We start from the raw sequence: 13,628 nt of genomic DNA on the forward strand, positions 1-13,628 counted from the left end.
GCCTGAGGGAACTGGGGTTGATTAATCCTGAGAACAGGAGGCCAAGGGGAGAGCTTATCACTCCCTACAATTGCCCAAAAGGAGGTGGTGGTGAGGTGAGTGTCAGTCTCTTTTCCCAAGTGACAAATGATAGGAAGAGAGGAAACAGCCTCGAGTGGCACCAGTGGAGCTTTAGATTGGATATTAGGGAAAATGTCTTGGGACAGAGTGGGGCTGCAGGACGTGGCTTCTAGGTAAGTGCTATGCACGTTTTGTGTCATCATTCTAAGCTTGGATTCAGTCACAGACCATATAGTATTAGCTCCCAGCTGACACCTGAACCGGTAAATAAGTTGTGTCGGCTGAAATATTTGTAATAGCAGATCCCTCCGTACCTCAAATACTGTGTTCAGTTTTGGGCCCCTCACTACAAGGTGAGGTGCTGGAGTGTGTCCAAAGAAGGGCAACAAAGCTGGTGAAGGGTCTAGAGAATAAGTCTCATGAGGAGCGGCTGAGGGAACTGGGGTTGTTTTGCCAGGAGAACAGGAGGCTGAGGGGAGACCTTACCACTCTCTACAACTACCTGAAAGGAGGTGGTGGCGAGGTGGGTGTCGGTCTCTTCGGCCAAGTAACAAGCGATAGGAAGAGACGAAACGGCCTCAAATTGTGCCAGGGGAGGTTTAGATTGGATATGGGGGGAAATTTCTTCACTGAAAGGGTTATCGAACATCAGAACAGGCTGCCCAAGGAAGCGGTTGAGGAACCATGCCTGGAGGTATTTAAAAGATGTATAGATGTGGCGCTTAGGGACATGGTTTAGTGGTGGACTTGGCAGTGCAAGGTTTGTGGTTGGACTCCATGATCTTAATGGTCTTTTCAGACCTAAATGATTCCATGATACTGTGATTTATCTTTCAGGTTGCCCAGGGTGGTGTGGACTCAGTGCTCCTTGTGGGTCTCTTCCGAATCAGGATATTCTATGAGACTGTGATTGGCAGGCAGGTGATAATAAATCCAAAATATACCACCATGCAAGCTCCTGTAAAGAAAATTAACTCTAGGCAGGCCTTAACCACTACACCAGGGAACCTGTGAGTCGCTGAGCCAGGGTGGGGCTGAAGGGCAGGGCTGGCCAGCGGACATGCCTGTGATGCGCTCCTGCGCCTGTGACAGCACAGGGGACGCATCACAATGGGGGTGGTTATAAGGGGCACCAGCAGGCAGCGCTGCCCAGTGCAGCCTGGGCCAGCAGTGAGTGCACACACACGGGGGGAGGCTGGGCTGGACGAGGGCTGGGGCAGAAACACGGGCCCCTGGGGGTGGTGGGTTCTCGCCCTGCATCAAGGGACCAGCCGCTTGCGGGAACACCTTGAGCAGGGCACAGTGCCGCCACCGCCGGGGCTGGGCGCAGGCCTTGCTGCCTCCCAGCTGCCTCGCCCCCTCTCCTACCTGCCCCCAGCTCCCCTCCCTGCTTCCCATCTCCAGATCCCTCCCTCCCAGCCCCACTGAAGCCCTTCTCTCCTTCCTGCTGCAGGCCATGGCTATCGCAAAATTCTTCGCCCTGCTTGTGCAAAGCATCATCCAGTGCCCACAGATGGTGGGTGATGAGCTGGATGAGGCCACGCGCGAGCGCATGGAGCAGCGTGCGGAGCATCTGAGCCGGGAGATGACTCGGCTGCTGCAGGAGCTGGAGCAGAGGAGCCTGGAGCAGAGCATCAGGGAGCAGAGGACTCAGGAGCAGAGTGGCGTGGCCTGGGGAGCCCTGCTGTTTTCTACCTTGCAGCACTGGCAGTTCTGGGCCATCGCTGGAGTCCTGGTCGTGCTGTTCGGGCTCTGCTGATTGCTTGGGAAAAGAAGCCATCAGTCAGCCAGCAGGAGGAAGATGGGCAGCTCTAGAAAGAAGGCAGATAAAGAGGAGCAAGAAGTAAAATCCAGTATTGTACTGGATGTGGGCAGAATTTCAGCCAAGCGCCTCCTCATCCCACGAGAATCGTTCATGGTGGTGGACAAGCTGGTGGATGAACTTCTCCGTATCTGCCGAATTCTTTCCATGAACAGTTTCATGCCGCGACTGAAGCCAGCTATCAGGCTTGGCATCGCCTCTGAAGGTGCGAGTCCCTGTGAGGGTGATGCTGTCTATTGCCTGCTTGTGCCCCTGAAGCCCCCCCGTGGGCATGCCTTCCACCTGGAGCTGAGCACTGCAGGGGAGCTATCAGCAAAGAACTCATTCCTCTGCGTGGAGCTGCTGTGCACCTGCACGAGGGAGCAGCTGGTGGGAGACATGCTGTGCTTCCTCCACCACCCCGAGGAGGAGCTGCGGAAAAATCAGAGTCCCAGCCTCCTTTGCACCCTCTGCACCGGCCCCTACCTAGACATGGAAAAAACCACCCGCTGGTTCCAGATATTGGTAAAAGCAGCCTGGGTGGTTTTGCCTCAGTCGAGACACTGCCATCTGACAGTGCTGCCCTCCAGGCGCTCCTGCAAGCTCCGGGTGACAAACGCTTCCGATAGTACCCTCCTGATTGAGATGATGTTCGCGGTGCAGCACAGTGACTCAGACACCTTTCTGAGCATCGAGTAGGCAGAGGCCCATGCTACCAGCAGCAGGACGTGGCCAGAGCGCTGTGTTTTGGCAGAGATGCAGTTCTTCAAGCACAGGGCCAGGCCTGAAGACAATCCCTGGGGAGCTGGTGCTACAGAATTGAGCACGCCAGACACGGAGAACACGCTGCTCAGTCGGCAGTGGTGACTGCTGCCGCACCTTCCCTCCACAGCACAAGCACACTCTGGGGAGTGGGTCGCGATGCGGCTGAAGAGGCCGTTGCAAGGAGCCTTGTGGCAGAGACTCACGTTACCACCTGGACAGCGACCAGCCTCCCTCTTCGGAGAGTCCATTCCCTCCAGGAGGTTTACCACGTGCAAAGATGTCAGTAAATCCATTCTTTGAACAAACGCTGCATCTGTGAGTGTCTGTGCATCACTTTGCTGTGGAACCTGGCCATAGGTTGCTGTTGGCCGAGCTGCCACAGAGTCAGGGAGCATTTTGCAGAGGAGCTGATGCAGTGGGCTCTGCTTTCATGATTCACTGGGCTTTGCCTTCCCAGGTGTAGTGTCTTAATCCCAGCAGGCAGCTGCTCCATCACTTTCCCCAGTGGGATGGTGGAGAGCATCTGAAGGCTACAAGCGGGAAAACTTGTGGGCTGAGAGAGGACAGTTTAGTAGGTAAAGCAAGAGCTACATGCCCAGGCAAAGCAGAATAAAGAATTCACTCACTGCTCCCCCTGCCTGCTGCTCACAAGTGGTGTTCCCCAAGGCTCAGTACTGGGGCCAGTTCTCTTTAACATTCTTATATTAAGAGAATATAGAACTATAGACTGGTCAGTCTCACCTCTGGTCCTGGCGAGATCGTGGAGCAGATCCTCCTGGCAACTATGCTCAGGCACATGGAAAACAAGGAGGTGACTGGTCACAGCCAACATGGCTTCACTAAGGGCAAATCATGCCTAGCAAATTTGGTGACCTTCTGTGATGGGGTTACAGCATTGGTGGACGAGGAAAGAGTGACAGACATCATCTGCCTGGACTTATGCAAAGCATTTGACACTGTCCCACATGACATCCTTGTCTCTAAATTGGAGACACATGGATTGGACGGATGGACCACTCAGTGGATGAGGAATTGGCTGGATGGTCGCGCTCCAAGAGTCATGGTCAACGGCTCAACGTCCGCGTGGAGATCAGTGACGAGTGGTGTTCCCCAGGGGTCGGTACTGGGACCGGCACTGTTGAACATCTTTGTTGGCGACATGGACAGTGGGATGGAGCGCACCCTCAGCAAGTTTGCCGATGTCACCACGCTTTGTGGTGCGGTCGACACGCTGGAAGGAAGGGAAGCCATCCAGCGGGACCTTGACAGGCTTGAGAGGTGGGCCCGTGTGAACTGCATGAAGTTCAACAAGGCCAAGTGCAAGGTCCTGCACGTGGGTCGGCACAATCCCAAGCACAACTACAGCCTGGGCGGAGAATGGATTGAGAGCAGCTCTGAGGAGAAGGACTTGGGGCTGTTGATTGATGAGAAGCTCAACAGGAGCCGGCAATGTGCGCTTGCAGCCCAGAAAGCCAACCGTATCCTGGGCTGCATCAAAACCAGCGTGGCCAGCAGGCCGAGGGAGGTGATTCTGCCCCTCTACTCTGCTCTTGTGAGACCCCACCTGGAGTACTGCATCAAGCTCTGGGGTCCCCAGTACAAGACAGACATTGAAGTGTTGGGGCGAGTCCAGAGGAGGGCCACGAAGTTGATCCCCTCCCTGCTCCCCATCTCCAGATCCCTCCCTCCCAGCCCCACTGAAGCCCTTCTCTCCCTCCTCCTGCAGGCCATGGCTATCGCAAAATTCTTCGCCCTGCTTGTGCAAAGCATCATCCAGTGCCCGCAGATGGTGGGTGATGAGCTGGATGAGGCCACGCGCGAGCGCATGGAGCAGCGTGCGGAGCATCTGAGCCGGGAGATGACTCGGCTGCTGCAGGAGCTGGAGCAGAGGAGCCTGGAGCAGAGCATCATGGAGCAGAGGACTCAGGAGCAGAGCGGCGTGACCTGGGGAGCCCTGCTCTTTGCTGCCTTGCAGCACTGGCAGTTCTGGGCCATTGCTGGGGTCCTGGTCATGCTGTTCGGGCTCTGCTGGTTGCTCAGGAAAAGGAGCCATGAGGCAGACAACAGCAGTGACGAGGAGAGCTCCAACAGCGACAGGGAGCAGCTGGAGGAGGAAGAGGAGCAGGAGGATGAAGAAAGTGAAGGAGAAGATCCTGATGATGAGAGGGATCTGGGCAGGATTTTTGCAAAGCGCATCCAGTGGCCAGTGCAGAACCTGTCCTACAGGAGCCGGGTGGTGCAGGAGCTGGTGGGCGACCTCCTCCGTGTCTTCCAAGAACTCTTCTCAAATAGTTTCTTCCCGATGCTGCAGCCAGGCATCAGGGTGGGCAGCACCTTCGAAGGTTGGAGTCCCCATGAGGATGACGCTGTCTATTGCCTGCTCATGCCCCTGAAGCCCCCGCAAGGGCATGCCTTCCACCTGGAGATGAGCACTGCAGGCGATATGCCAGCAAAGGACTCCTGTGTCCGTGTGGAGCTGGAGTGCACCTGCGCAAGGGAGAAGCTGGTGAAGAACATGCTGTGCTTCCTCCACCACTCTGAGGAGGAGCTGAGGAGAAATCAGGGTCCCAGCCTCCTATGCACCCTCTGCACCGACTCCTACCTAGATGTGGAGAAGACTGCCTGCTGGTTCCAGAACTCTGTGAGGTCAGCCTGGGTGGTTTTGCCTCAGTCGCGTCACTACCATATGAAGGTGCTGCCCTCCAGCCGCTCCTGCAAGCTGCAGCTGACAAGTGCGTCCAGGAGAACCCTCTTTGTTGAGATGATCTTTGGGGTGCAGCAAGGCGACTCGGACATCTTCCTGAGCAGCCAGACTACAGAGGCCATCTACGCCTCAAGCACGACGTGGCCAGAGAGCTACGCTGTGGCAGAGGTGAAGTTCTTCAGCTATATAGCCAAGCAGGCCCCGCATGACAGCTTCCACCTCAAATGCCTGCAGCTCTGCGCCCGCATCCTGGTGGGCACAGGCTTTTCCACCTATACCTTCAAGACTGCTATGATGCACCTCCTGATCACCATACCCCTGTCATGCTGGCGCAGGAGGCATTTCCTGCTGCGACTGGAGGATATCATGCGGTACCCGCACTGCTGCCTGGAGAAGAAACACCTCGACCACTTCTTCTTTGGCAATGAGAACATGCCCGAGGAGATCCTCTTGCCCCCAGCCTTCCGAATGGCTGAGCCATTCAACCTCTTCCAGCACCTGGCGCAGGATCCGGCTGCCCATGCCAAGGCGCTGCGTGAATTCGATGAGCTGCAAGATCGGCTTACTAGACTGCTCTTCTACGGACACTGAAAGAGGTCTTCACGCACAGAGCTGCGTTTGTGGGCCTCATGGCTGATGGCAGACAACTACCTCATACAGGAGGGAAAAGGAGGGGAGAATGCAGGACACAGAAAGGAAAGGGAAAACCCTGCGCGGCAGCCCTCTGCCAAGAGCGGCAGCGTTCTCCTCTCAACGGTCCCCCCAGCGCAGCAGCTTGTGATGACCACAGTGGCTACCAAGATGAGTTTCGCCCTGCTTTCCCCTCTCACTGACTGCAAACAGGATGGCCATGTCACACGGGTCCAGAAACTCTTGCTGGCAGCTCCAGCTGTGCAGGGACCAAGCGACAGGCACCGTTGATGTGCCTCTGTGTGTTCAGTGGGTCCGCGTGGAGAATCTACCCATCCTAGACACACCCTGGGGAGAGGATGCTACAGAACTGAGCATGCCGGTCACAGAGAACACGCTGCTCAGTCGGCAGTGGAGATTGCTGCCGCACCTTCCCTCCACAGCACAAGCACACTCTGGGGAGTGGGTCGCGATGCGGCTGAAGAGGCCGTTGCAAGGAGCCTTGTGGCAGAGACTCACGTTACCACCTGGACAGCGACCAGCCTCCCTCTTCGGAGAGTCCATTCCCTCCAGGAGGTTTACCACGTGCAAAGATGTCAGTAAATCCATTCTTTGAACAAACGCTGCATCTGTGAGTGTCTGTGCATCACTTTGCTGTGGAACCTGGCCATAGGTTGCTGTTGGCCGAGCTGCCACAGAGTCAGGGAGCATTTTGCAGAGGAGCTGATGCAGTGGGCTCTGCTTTCATGATTCACTGGGCTTTGCCTTCCCAGGTGTAGTGTGTTAATCCCAGCAGGCAGCTGCTCCATCACTTTCCCCAGTGGGATGGTGGAGAGCATCTGAAGGCTACAAGCGGGAAAACTTGTGGGCTGAGAGAGGACAGTTTAGTAGGTAAAGCAAGAGCTACATGCCCAGGCAAAGCAGAATAAAGAATTCACTCACTGCTCCCTCTGCCTGCTGCTCACAAGTGGTGTTCCCCAAGGCTCAGTACTGGGGCCAGTTCTCTTTAACATTCTTATATTAAGAGAATATAGAACTATAGACTGGTCAGTCTCACCTCTGGTCCTGGCGAGATCGTGGAGCAGATCCTCCTGGCAACTATGCTCAGGCACATGGAAAACAAGGAGGTGACTGGTCACAGCCAACATGGCTTCACTAAGGGCAAATCATGCCTAGCAAATTTGGTGACCTTCTGTGATGGGGTTACAGCATTGGTGGACGAGGAAAGAGTGACAGACATCATCTGCCTGGACTTATGCAAAGCATTTGACACTGTCCCACATGACATCCTTGTCTCTAAATTGGAGACACATGGATTGGACGGATGGACCACTCAGTGGATGAGGAATTGGCTGGATGGTCGCGCTCAAAGAGTCATGGTCAACGGCTCAACGTCCGCGTGGAGATCAGTGACGAGTGGTGTTCCCCAGGGGTCGGTACTGGGACCGGCACTGTTGAACATCTTTGTTGGCGACATGGACAGTGGGATGGAGCGCACCCTCAGCAAGTTTGCCGACGTCACCACGCTTTGTGGTGCGGTCGACACGCTGGAGGGAAGGGAAGCCATCCAGCGGGACCTTGACAGGCTTGAGAGGTGGGCCCGTGCGAACTGCCTGAAGTTCAACAAGGCCAAGTGCAAGGTCCTGCACGTGGGTCGGCACAATCCCACGCACAACTACAGCCTGGGCGGAGAATGGATTGAGAGCAGCTCTGAGGAGAAGGACTTGGGGCTGTTGATTGATGAGAAGCTCAACAGGAGCCGGCAATGTGCGCTTGCAGCCCAGAAAGCCAACCGTATCCTGGGCTGCATCAAAACCAGCGTGGCCAGCAGGCCGAGGGAGGTGATTCTGCCCCTCTACTCTGCTCTTGTGAGACCCCACCTGGAGTACTGCATCAAGCTCTGGGGTCCCCAGTACAAGACAGACATTGAAGTGTTGGGGCGAGTCCAGAGGAGGGCCACGAAGTTGATCCCCTCCCTGCTCCCCATCTCCAGATCCCTCCCTCCCAGCCCCACTGAAGCCCTTCTCTCCCTCCTCCTGCAGGCCATGGCTATCGCAAAATTCTTCGCCCTGCTTGTGCAAAGCATCATCCAGTGCCCGCAGATGGTGGGTGATGAGCTGGATGAGGCCACGCGCGAGCGCATGGAGCAGCGTGCGGAGCATCTGAGCCGGGAGATGACTCGGCTGCTGCAGGAGCTGGAGCAGAGGAGCCTGGAGCAGAGCATCATGGAGCAGAGGACTCAGGAGCAGAGCGGCGTGACCTGGGGAGCCCTGCTCTTTGCTGCCTTGCAGCACTGGCAGTTCTGGGCCATTGCTGGGGTCCTGGTCGTGCTGTTCGGGCTCTGCTGGTTGCTCAGGAAAAGGAGCCATGAGGCAGACAACAGCAGTGACGAGGAGAGCTCCAACAGCGACAGGGAGCAGCTGGAGGAGGAAGAGGAGCAGGAGGATGAAGAAAGTGAAGGAGAAGATCCTGATGATGAGAGGGATCTGGGCAGGATTTTTGCAAAGCGCATCCAGTGGCCAGTGCAGAACCTGTCCTACAGGAGCCGGGTGGTGCAGGAGCTGGTGGGCGACCTCCTCCGTGTCTTCCAAGAACTCTTCTCAAATAGTTTCTTCCCGATGCTGCAGCCAGGCATCAGGGTGGGCAGCACCTTCGAAGGTTGGAGTCCCCATGAGGATGACGCTGTCTATTGCCTGCTCATGCCCCTGAAGCCCCCGCAAGGGCATGCCTTCCACCTGGAGATGAGCACTGCAGGCGATATGCCAGCAAAGGACTCCTGTGTCCGTGTGGAGCTGGAGTGCACCTGCGCAAGGGAGAAGCTGGTGAAGAACATGCTGTGCTTCCTCCACCACTCTGAGGAGGAGCTGAGGAGAAATCAGGGTCCCAGCCTCCTATGCACCCTCTGCACCGACTCCTACCTAGATGTGGAGAAGACTGCCTGCTGGTTCCAGAACTCTGTGAGGTCAGCCTGGGTGGTTTTGCCTCAGTCGCGTCACTACCATATGAAGGTGCTGCCCTCCAGCCGCTCCTGCAAGCTGCAGCTGACAAGTGCGTCCAGGAGAACCCTCTTTGTTGAGATGATCTTTGGGGTGCAGCAAGGCGACTCGGACATCTTCCTGAGCAGCCAGACTACAGAGGCCATCTACGCCTCAAGCACGACGTGGCCAGAGAGCTACGCTGTGGCAGAGGTGAAGTTCTTCAGCTATATAGCCAAGCAGGCCCCGCATGACAGCTTCCACCTCAAATGCCTGCAGCTCTGCGCCCGCATCCTGGTGGGCACAGGCTTTTCCACCTATACCTTCAAGACTGCTATGATGCACCTCCTGATCACCATACCCCTGTCATGCTGGCGCAGGAGGCATTTCCTGCTGCGACTGGAGGATATCATGCGGTACCCGCACTGCTGCCTGGAGAAGAAACACCTCGACCACTTCTTCTTTGGCAATGAGAACATGCCCGAGGAGATCCTCTTGCCCCCAGCCTTCCGAATGGCTGAGCCATTCAACCTCTTCCAGCACCTGGCGCAGGATCCGGCTGCCCATGCCAAGGCGCTGCGTGAATTCGATGAGCTGCAAGATCGGCTTACTAGACTGCTCTTCTACGGACACTGAAAGAGGTCTTCACGCACAGAGCTGCGTTTGTGGGCCTCATGGCTGATGGCAGACAACTACCTCATACAGGAGGGAAAAGGAGGGGAGAATGCAGGACACAGAAAGGAAAGGGAAAACCCTGCGCGGCAGCCCTCTGCCAAGAGCGGCAGCGTTCTCCTCTCAACGGTCCCCCCAGCGCAGCAGCTTGTGATGACCACAGTGGCTACCAAGATGAGTTTCGCCCTGCTTTCCCCTCTCGCTGACTGCAAACAGGATGGCCATGTCACACGGGTCCAGAAACTCTTGCTGGCAGCTCCAGCTGTGCAGGGACCAAGCGACAGGCACCGTTGATGTGCCTCTGTGTGTTCACTGGGTCCGCGTGGAGAATCTACCCATCCTAGACACACCCTGGGGAGAGGATGCTACAGAACTGAGCATGCCGGTCACAGAGAACACGCTGCTCAGTCGGCAGTGGAGATTGCTGCCGCACCTTCCCTCCACAGCACAAGCACACTCTGGGGAGTGGGTCGCGATGCGGCTGAAGAGGCCGTTGCAAGGAGCCTTGTGGCAGAGACTCACGTTACCACCTGGACAGCGACCAGCCTCCCTCTTCGGAGAGTCCATTCCCTCCAGGAGGTTTACCACGTGCAAAGATGTCAGTAAATCCATTCTTTGAACAAACGCTGCATCTGTGAGTGTCTGTGCATCACTTTGCTGTGGAACCTGGCCATAGGTTGCTGTTGGCCGAGCTGCCACAGAGTCAGGGAGCATTTTGCAGAGGAGCTGATGCAGTGGGCTCTGCTTTCATGATTCACTGGGCTTTGCCTTCCCAGGTGTAGTGTCTTAATCCCAGCAGGCAGCTGCTCCATCACTTTCCCCAGTGGGATGGTGGAGAGCATCTGAAGGCTACAAGCGGGAAAACTTGTGGGCTGAGAGAGGACAGTTTAGTAGGTAAAGCAAGAGCTACACGCCCAGGCAAAGCAGAATAAAGAATTCACTCACTGCTCCCTCTGCCTGCTGCTCACAAGTGGTGTTCCCCAAGGCTCAGTACTGGGGCCAGTTCTCTTTAACATTCTTATATTAAGAGAATATAGAACTATAGACTGGTCAGTCTCACCTCTGGTCCTGGCGAGATCGTGGAGCAGATCCTCCTGGCAACTATGCTCAGGCACATGGAAAACAAGGAGGTGACTGGTCACAGCCAACATGGCTTCACTAAGGGCAAATCATGCCTAGCAAATTTGGTGACCTTCTGTGATGGGGTTACAGCATTGGTGGACGAGGAAAGAGTGACAGACATCATCTGCCTGGACTTATGCAAAGCATTTGACACTGTCCCACATGACATCCTTGTCTCTAAATTGGAGACACATGGATTGGACGGATGGACCACTCAGTGGATGAGGAATTGGCTGGATGGTCGCGCTCAAAGAGTCATGGTCAACGGCTCAACGTCCGCGTGGAGATCAGTGACGAGTGGTGTTCCCCAGGGGTCGGTACTGGGACCGGCACTGTTGAACATCTTTGTTGGCGACATGGACAGTGGGATGGAGCGCACCCTCAGCAAGTTTGCCGACGTCACCACGCTTTGTGGTGCGGTCGACACGCTGGAAGGAAGGGAAGCCATCCAGCGGGACCTTGACAGGCTTGAGAGGTGGGCCCGTGCGAACTGCATGAAGTTCAACAAGGCCAAGTGCAAGGTCCTGCACGTGGGTCGGCACAATCCCAAGCACAACTACAGCCTGGGCGGAGAATGGATTGAGAGCAGCTCTGAGGAGAAGGACTTGGGGCTGTTGATTGATGAGAAGCTCAACAGGAGCCGGCAATGTGCGCTTGCAGCCCAGAAAGCCAACCGTATCCTGGGCTGCATCAAAACCAGCGTGGCCAGCAGGCCGAGGGAGGTGATTCTGCCCCTCTACTCTGCTCTTGTGAGACCCCACCTGGAGTACTGCATCAAGCTCTGGGGTCCCCAGTACAAGACAGACATTGAAGTGTTGGGGCGAGTCCAGAGGAGGGCCACGAAGTTGATCCCCTCCCTGCTCCCCATCTCCAGATCCCTCCCTCCCAGCCCCACTGAAGCCCTTCTCTCCCTCCTCCTGCAGGCCATGGCTATCGCAAAATTCTTCGCCCTGCTTGTGCAAAGCATCATCCAGTGCCCGCAGATGGTGGGTGATGAGCTGGATGAGGCCACGCGCGAGCGCATGGAGCAGCGTGCGGAGCATCTGAGCCGGGAGATGACTCGGCTGCTGCAGGAGCTGGAGCAGAGGAGCCTGGAGCAGAGCATCATGGAGCAGAGGACTCAGGAGCAGAGCGGCGTGACCTGGGGAGCCCTGCTCTTTGCTGCCTTGCAGCACTGGCAGTTCTGGGCCATTGCTGGGGTCCTGGTCGTGCTGTTCGGGCTCTGCTGGTTGCTCAGGAAAAGGAGCCATGAGGCAGACAACAGCAGTGACGAGGAGAGCTCCAACAGCGACAGGGAGCAGCTGGAGGAGGAAGAGGAGCAGGAGGATGAAGAAAGTGAAGGAGAAGATCCTGATGATGAGAGGGATCTGGGCAGGATTTTTGCAAAGCGCATCCAGTGGCCAGTGCAGAACCTGTCCTACAGGAGCCGGGTGGTGCAGGAGCTGGTGGGCGACCTCCTCCGTGTCTTCCAAGAACTCTTCTCAAATAGTTTCTTCCCGATGCTGCAGCCAGGCATCAGGGTGGGCAGCACCTTCGAAGGTTGGAGTCCCCATGAGGATGACGCTGTCTATTGCCTGCTCATGCCCCTGAAGCCCCCGCAAGGGCATGCCTTCCACCTGGAGATGAGCACTGCAGGCGATATGCCAGCAAAGGACTCCTGTGTCCGTGTGGAGCTGGAGTGCACCTGCACAAGGGAGAAGCTGGTGAAGAACATGCTGTGCTTCCTCCACCACTCTGAGGAGGAGCTGAGGAGAAATCAGGGTCCCAGCCTCCTATGCACCCTCTGCACCGACTCCTACCTAGATGTGGAGAAGACTGCCTGCTGGTTCCAGAACTCTGTGAGGTCAGCCTGGGTGGTTTTGCCTCAGTCGCGTCACTACCATATGAAGGTGCTGCCCTCCAGCCGCTCCTGCAAGCTGCAGCTGACAAGTGCGTCCAGGAGAACCCTCTTTGTTGAGATGATCTTTGGGGTGCAGCAAGGCGACTCGGACATCTTCCTGAGCAGCCAGACTACAGAGGCCATCTACGCCTCAAGCACGACGTGGCCAGAGAGCTACGCTGTGGCAGAGGTGAAGTTCTTCAGCTATATAGCCAAGCAGGCCCCGCATGACAGCTTCCACCTCAAATGCCTGCAGCTCTGCGCCCGCATCCTGGTGGGCACAGGCTTTTCCACCTATACCTTCAAGACTGCTATGATGCACCTCCTGATCACCATACCCCTGTCATGCTGGCGCAGGAGGCATTTCCTGCTGCGACTGGAGGATATCATGCGGTACCCGCACTGCTGCCTGGAGAAGAAACACCTCGACCACTTCTTCTTTGGCAATGAGAACATGCCCGAGGAGATCCTCTTGCCCCCAGCCTTCCGAATGGCTCAGCCATTCAACCTCTTCCAGCACCTGGCGCAGGATCCGGCTGCCCATGCCAAGGCGCTGCGTGAATTCGATGAGCTGCAAGATCGGCTTACTAGACTGCTCTTCTACGGACACTGAAAGAGGTCTTCACGCACAGAGCTGCGTTTGTGGGCCTCATGGCTGATGGCAGACAACTACCTCATACAGGAGGGAAAAGGAGGGGAGAATGCAGGACACAGAAAGGAAAGGGAAAACCCTGCGCGGCAGCCCTCTGCCAAGAGCGGCAGCGTTCTCCTCTCAACGGTCCCCCCAGCGCAGCAGCTTGTGATGACCACAGTGGCTACCAAGATGAGTTTCGCCCTGCTTTCCCCTCTCGCTGACTGCAAACAGGATGGCCATGTCACACGGGTCCAGAAACTCTTGCTGGCAGCTCCAGCTGTGCAGGGACCAAGCGACAGGCACCGTTGATGTGCCTCTGTGTGTTCAGTGGGTCCGCGTGGAGAATCTACCCATCCTAGACACACCCTGGGGAGAGGATGCTACAG

The 13,628-nt window shown here is 56.5% G+C and overlaps 3 protein-coding genes and 1 pseudogene across 3 annotated transcripts; all 4 read left to right on the forward strand.

Moving 5' to 3' along the window:
* Window positions 1–1,516: 1,516 nt before the first annotated feature.
* On the forward strand, window positions 1,517–2,728 carry LOC129207277 (inositol 1,4,5-trisphosphate receptor-interacting protein-like 1; annotated as a pseudogene).
* A 1,627-nt stretch (window positions 2,729–4,355) lies between these two features.
* Window positions 4,356–5,921, forward strand: LOC129207243 (inositol 1,4,5-trisphosphate receptor-interacting protein-like 1). The gene has a single exon (XM_054827913.1). The coding sequence runs from the start codon at window positions 4,356–4,358 to the stop codon at window positions 5,919–5,921; it is 1,566 nt and encodes a 521-aa protein (XP_054683888.1).
* Window positions 5,922–8,005: 2,084 nt separating this feature from the next.
* LOC129207244 (inositol 1,4,5-trisphosphate receptor-interacting protein-like 1) lies at window positions 8,006–9,571 on the forward strand. The gene has a single exon (XM_054827914.1). It carries the CDS (start codon window positions 8,006–8,008, stop codon window positions 9,569–9,571), a length of 1,566 nt encoding a protein of 521 aa, XP_054683889.1.
* A 2,084-nt stretch (window positions 9,572–11,655) lies between these two features.
* On the forward strand, window positions 11,656–13,221 carry LOC129207245 (inositol 1,4,5-trisphosphate receptor-interacting protein-like 1). Its single transcript, XM_054827915.1, has one exon. It carries the CDS (start codon window positions 11,656–11,658, stop codon window positions 13,219–13,221), a length of 1,566 nt encoding a protein of 521 aa, XP_054683890.1.
* Window positions 13,222–13,628: the final 407 nt, after the last annotated feature.

Source organism: Grus americana, chromosome 5, assembly GCF_028858705.1.
Source record: "Grus americana isolate bGruAme1 chromosome 5, bGruAme1.mat, whole genome shotgun sequence".
Classification (NCBI taxonomy): domain Eukaryota; kingdom Metazoa; phylum Chordata; class Aves; order Gruiformes; family Gruidae; genus Grus; species Grus americana.

Bases quoted from the DNA above. Each gene is read 5' to 3' on its own strand.
- LOC129207245 (XM_054827915.1), top strand. From the start codon at position 11,656: ATGGCTATCGCAAAATTCTTCGCCCTGCTTGTGCAAAGCATCATCCAG.
- LOC129207244 (XM_054827914.1), top strand. From the start codon at position 8,006: ATGGCTATCGCAAAATTCTTCGCCCTGCTTGTGCAAAGCATCATCCAG.
- LOC129207243 (XM_054827913.1), top strand. From the start codon at position 4,356: ATGGCTATCGCAAAATTCTTCGCCCTGCTTGTGCAAAGCATCATCCAG.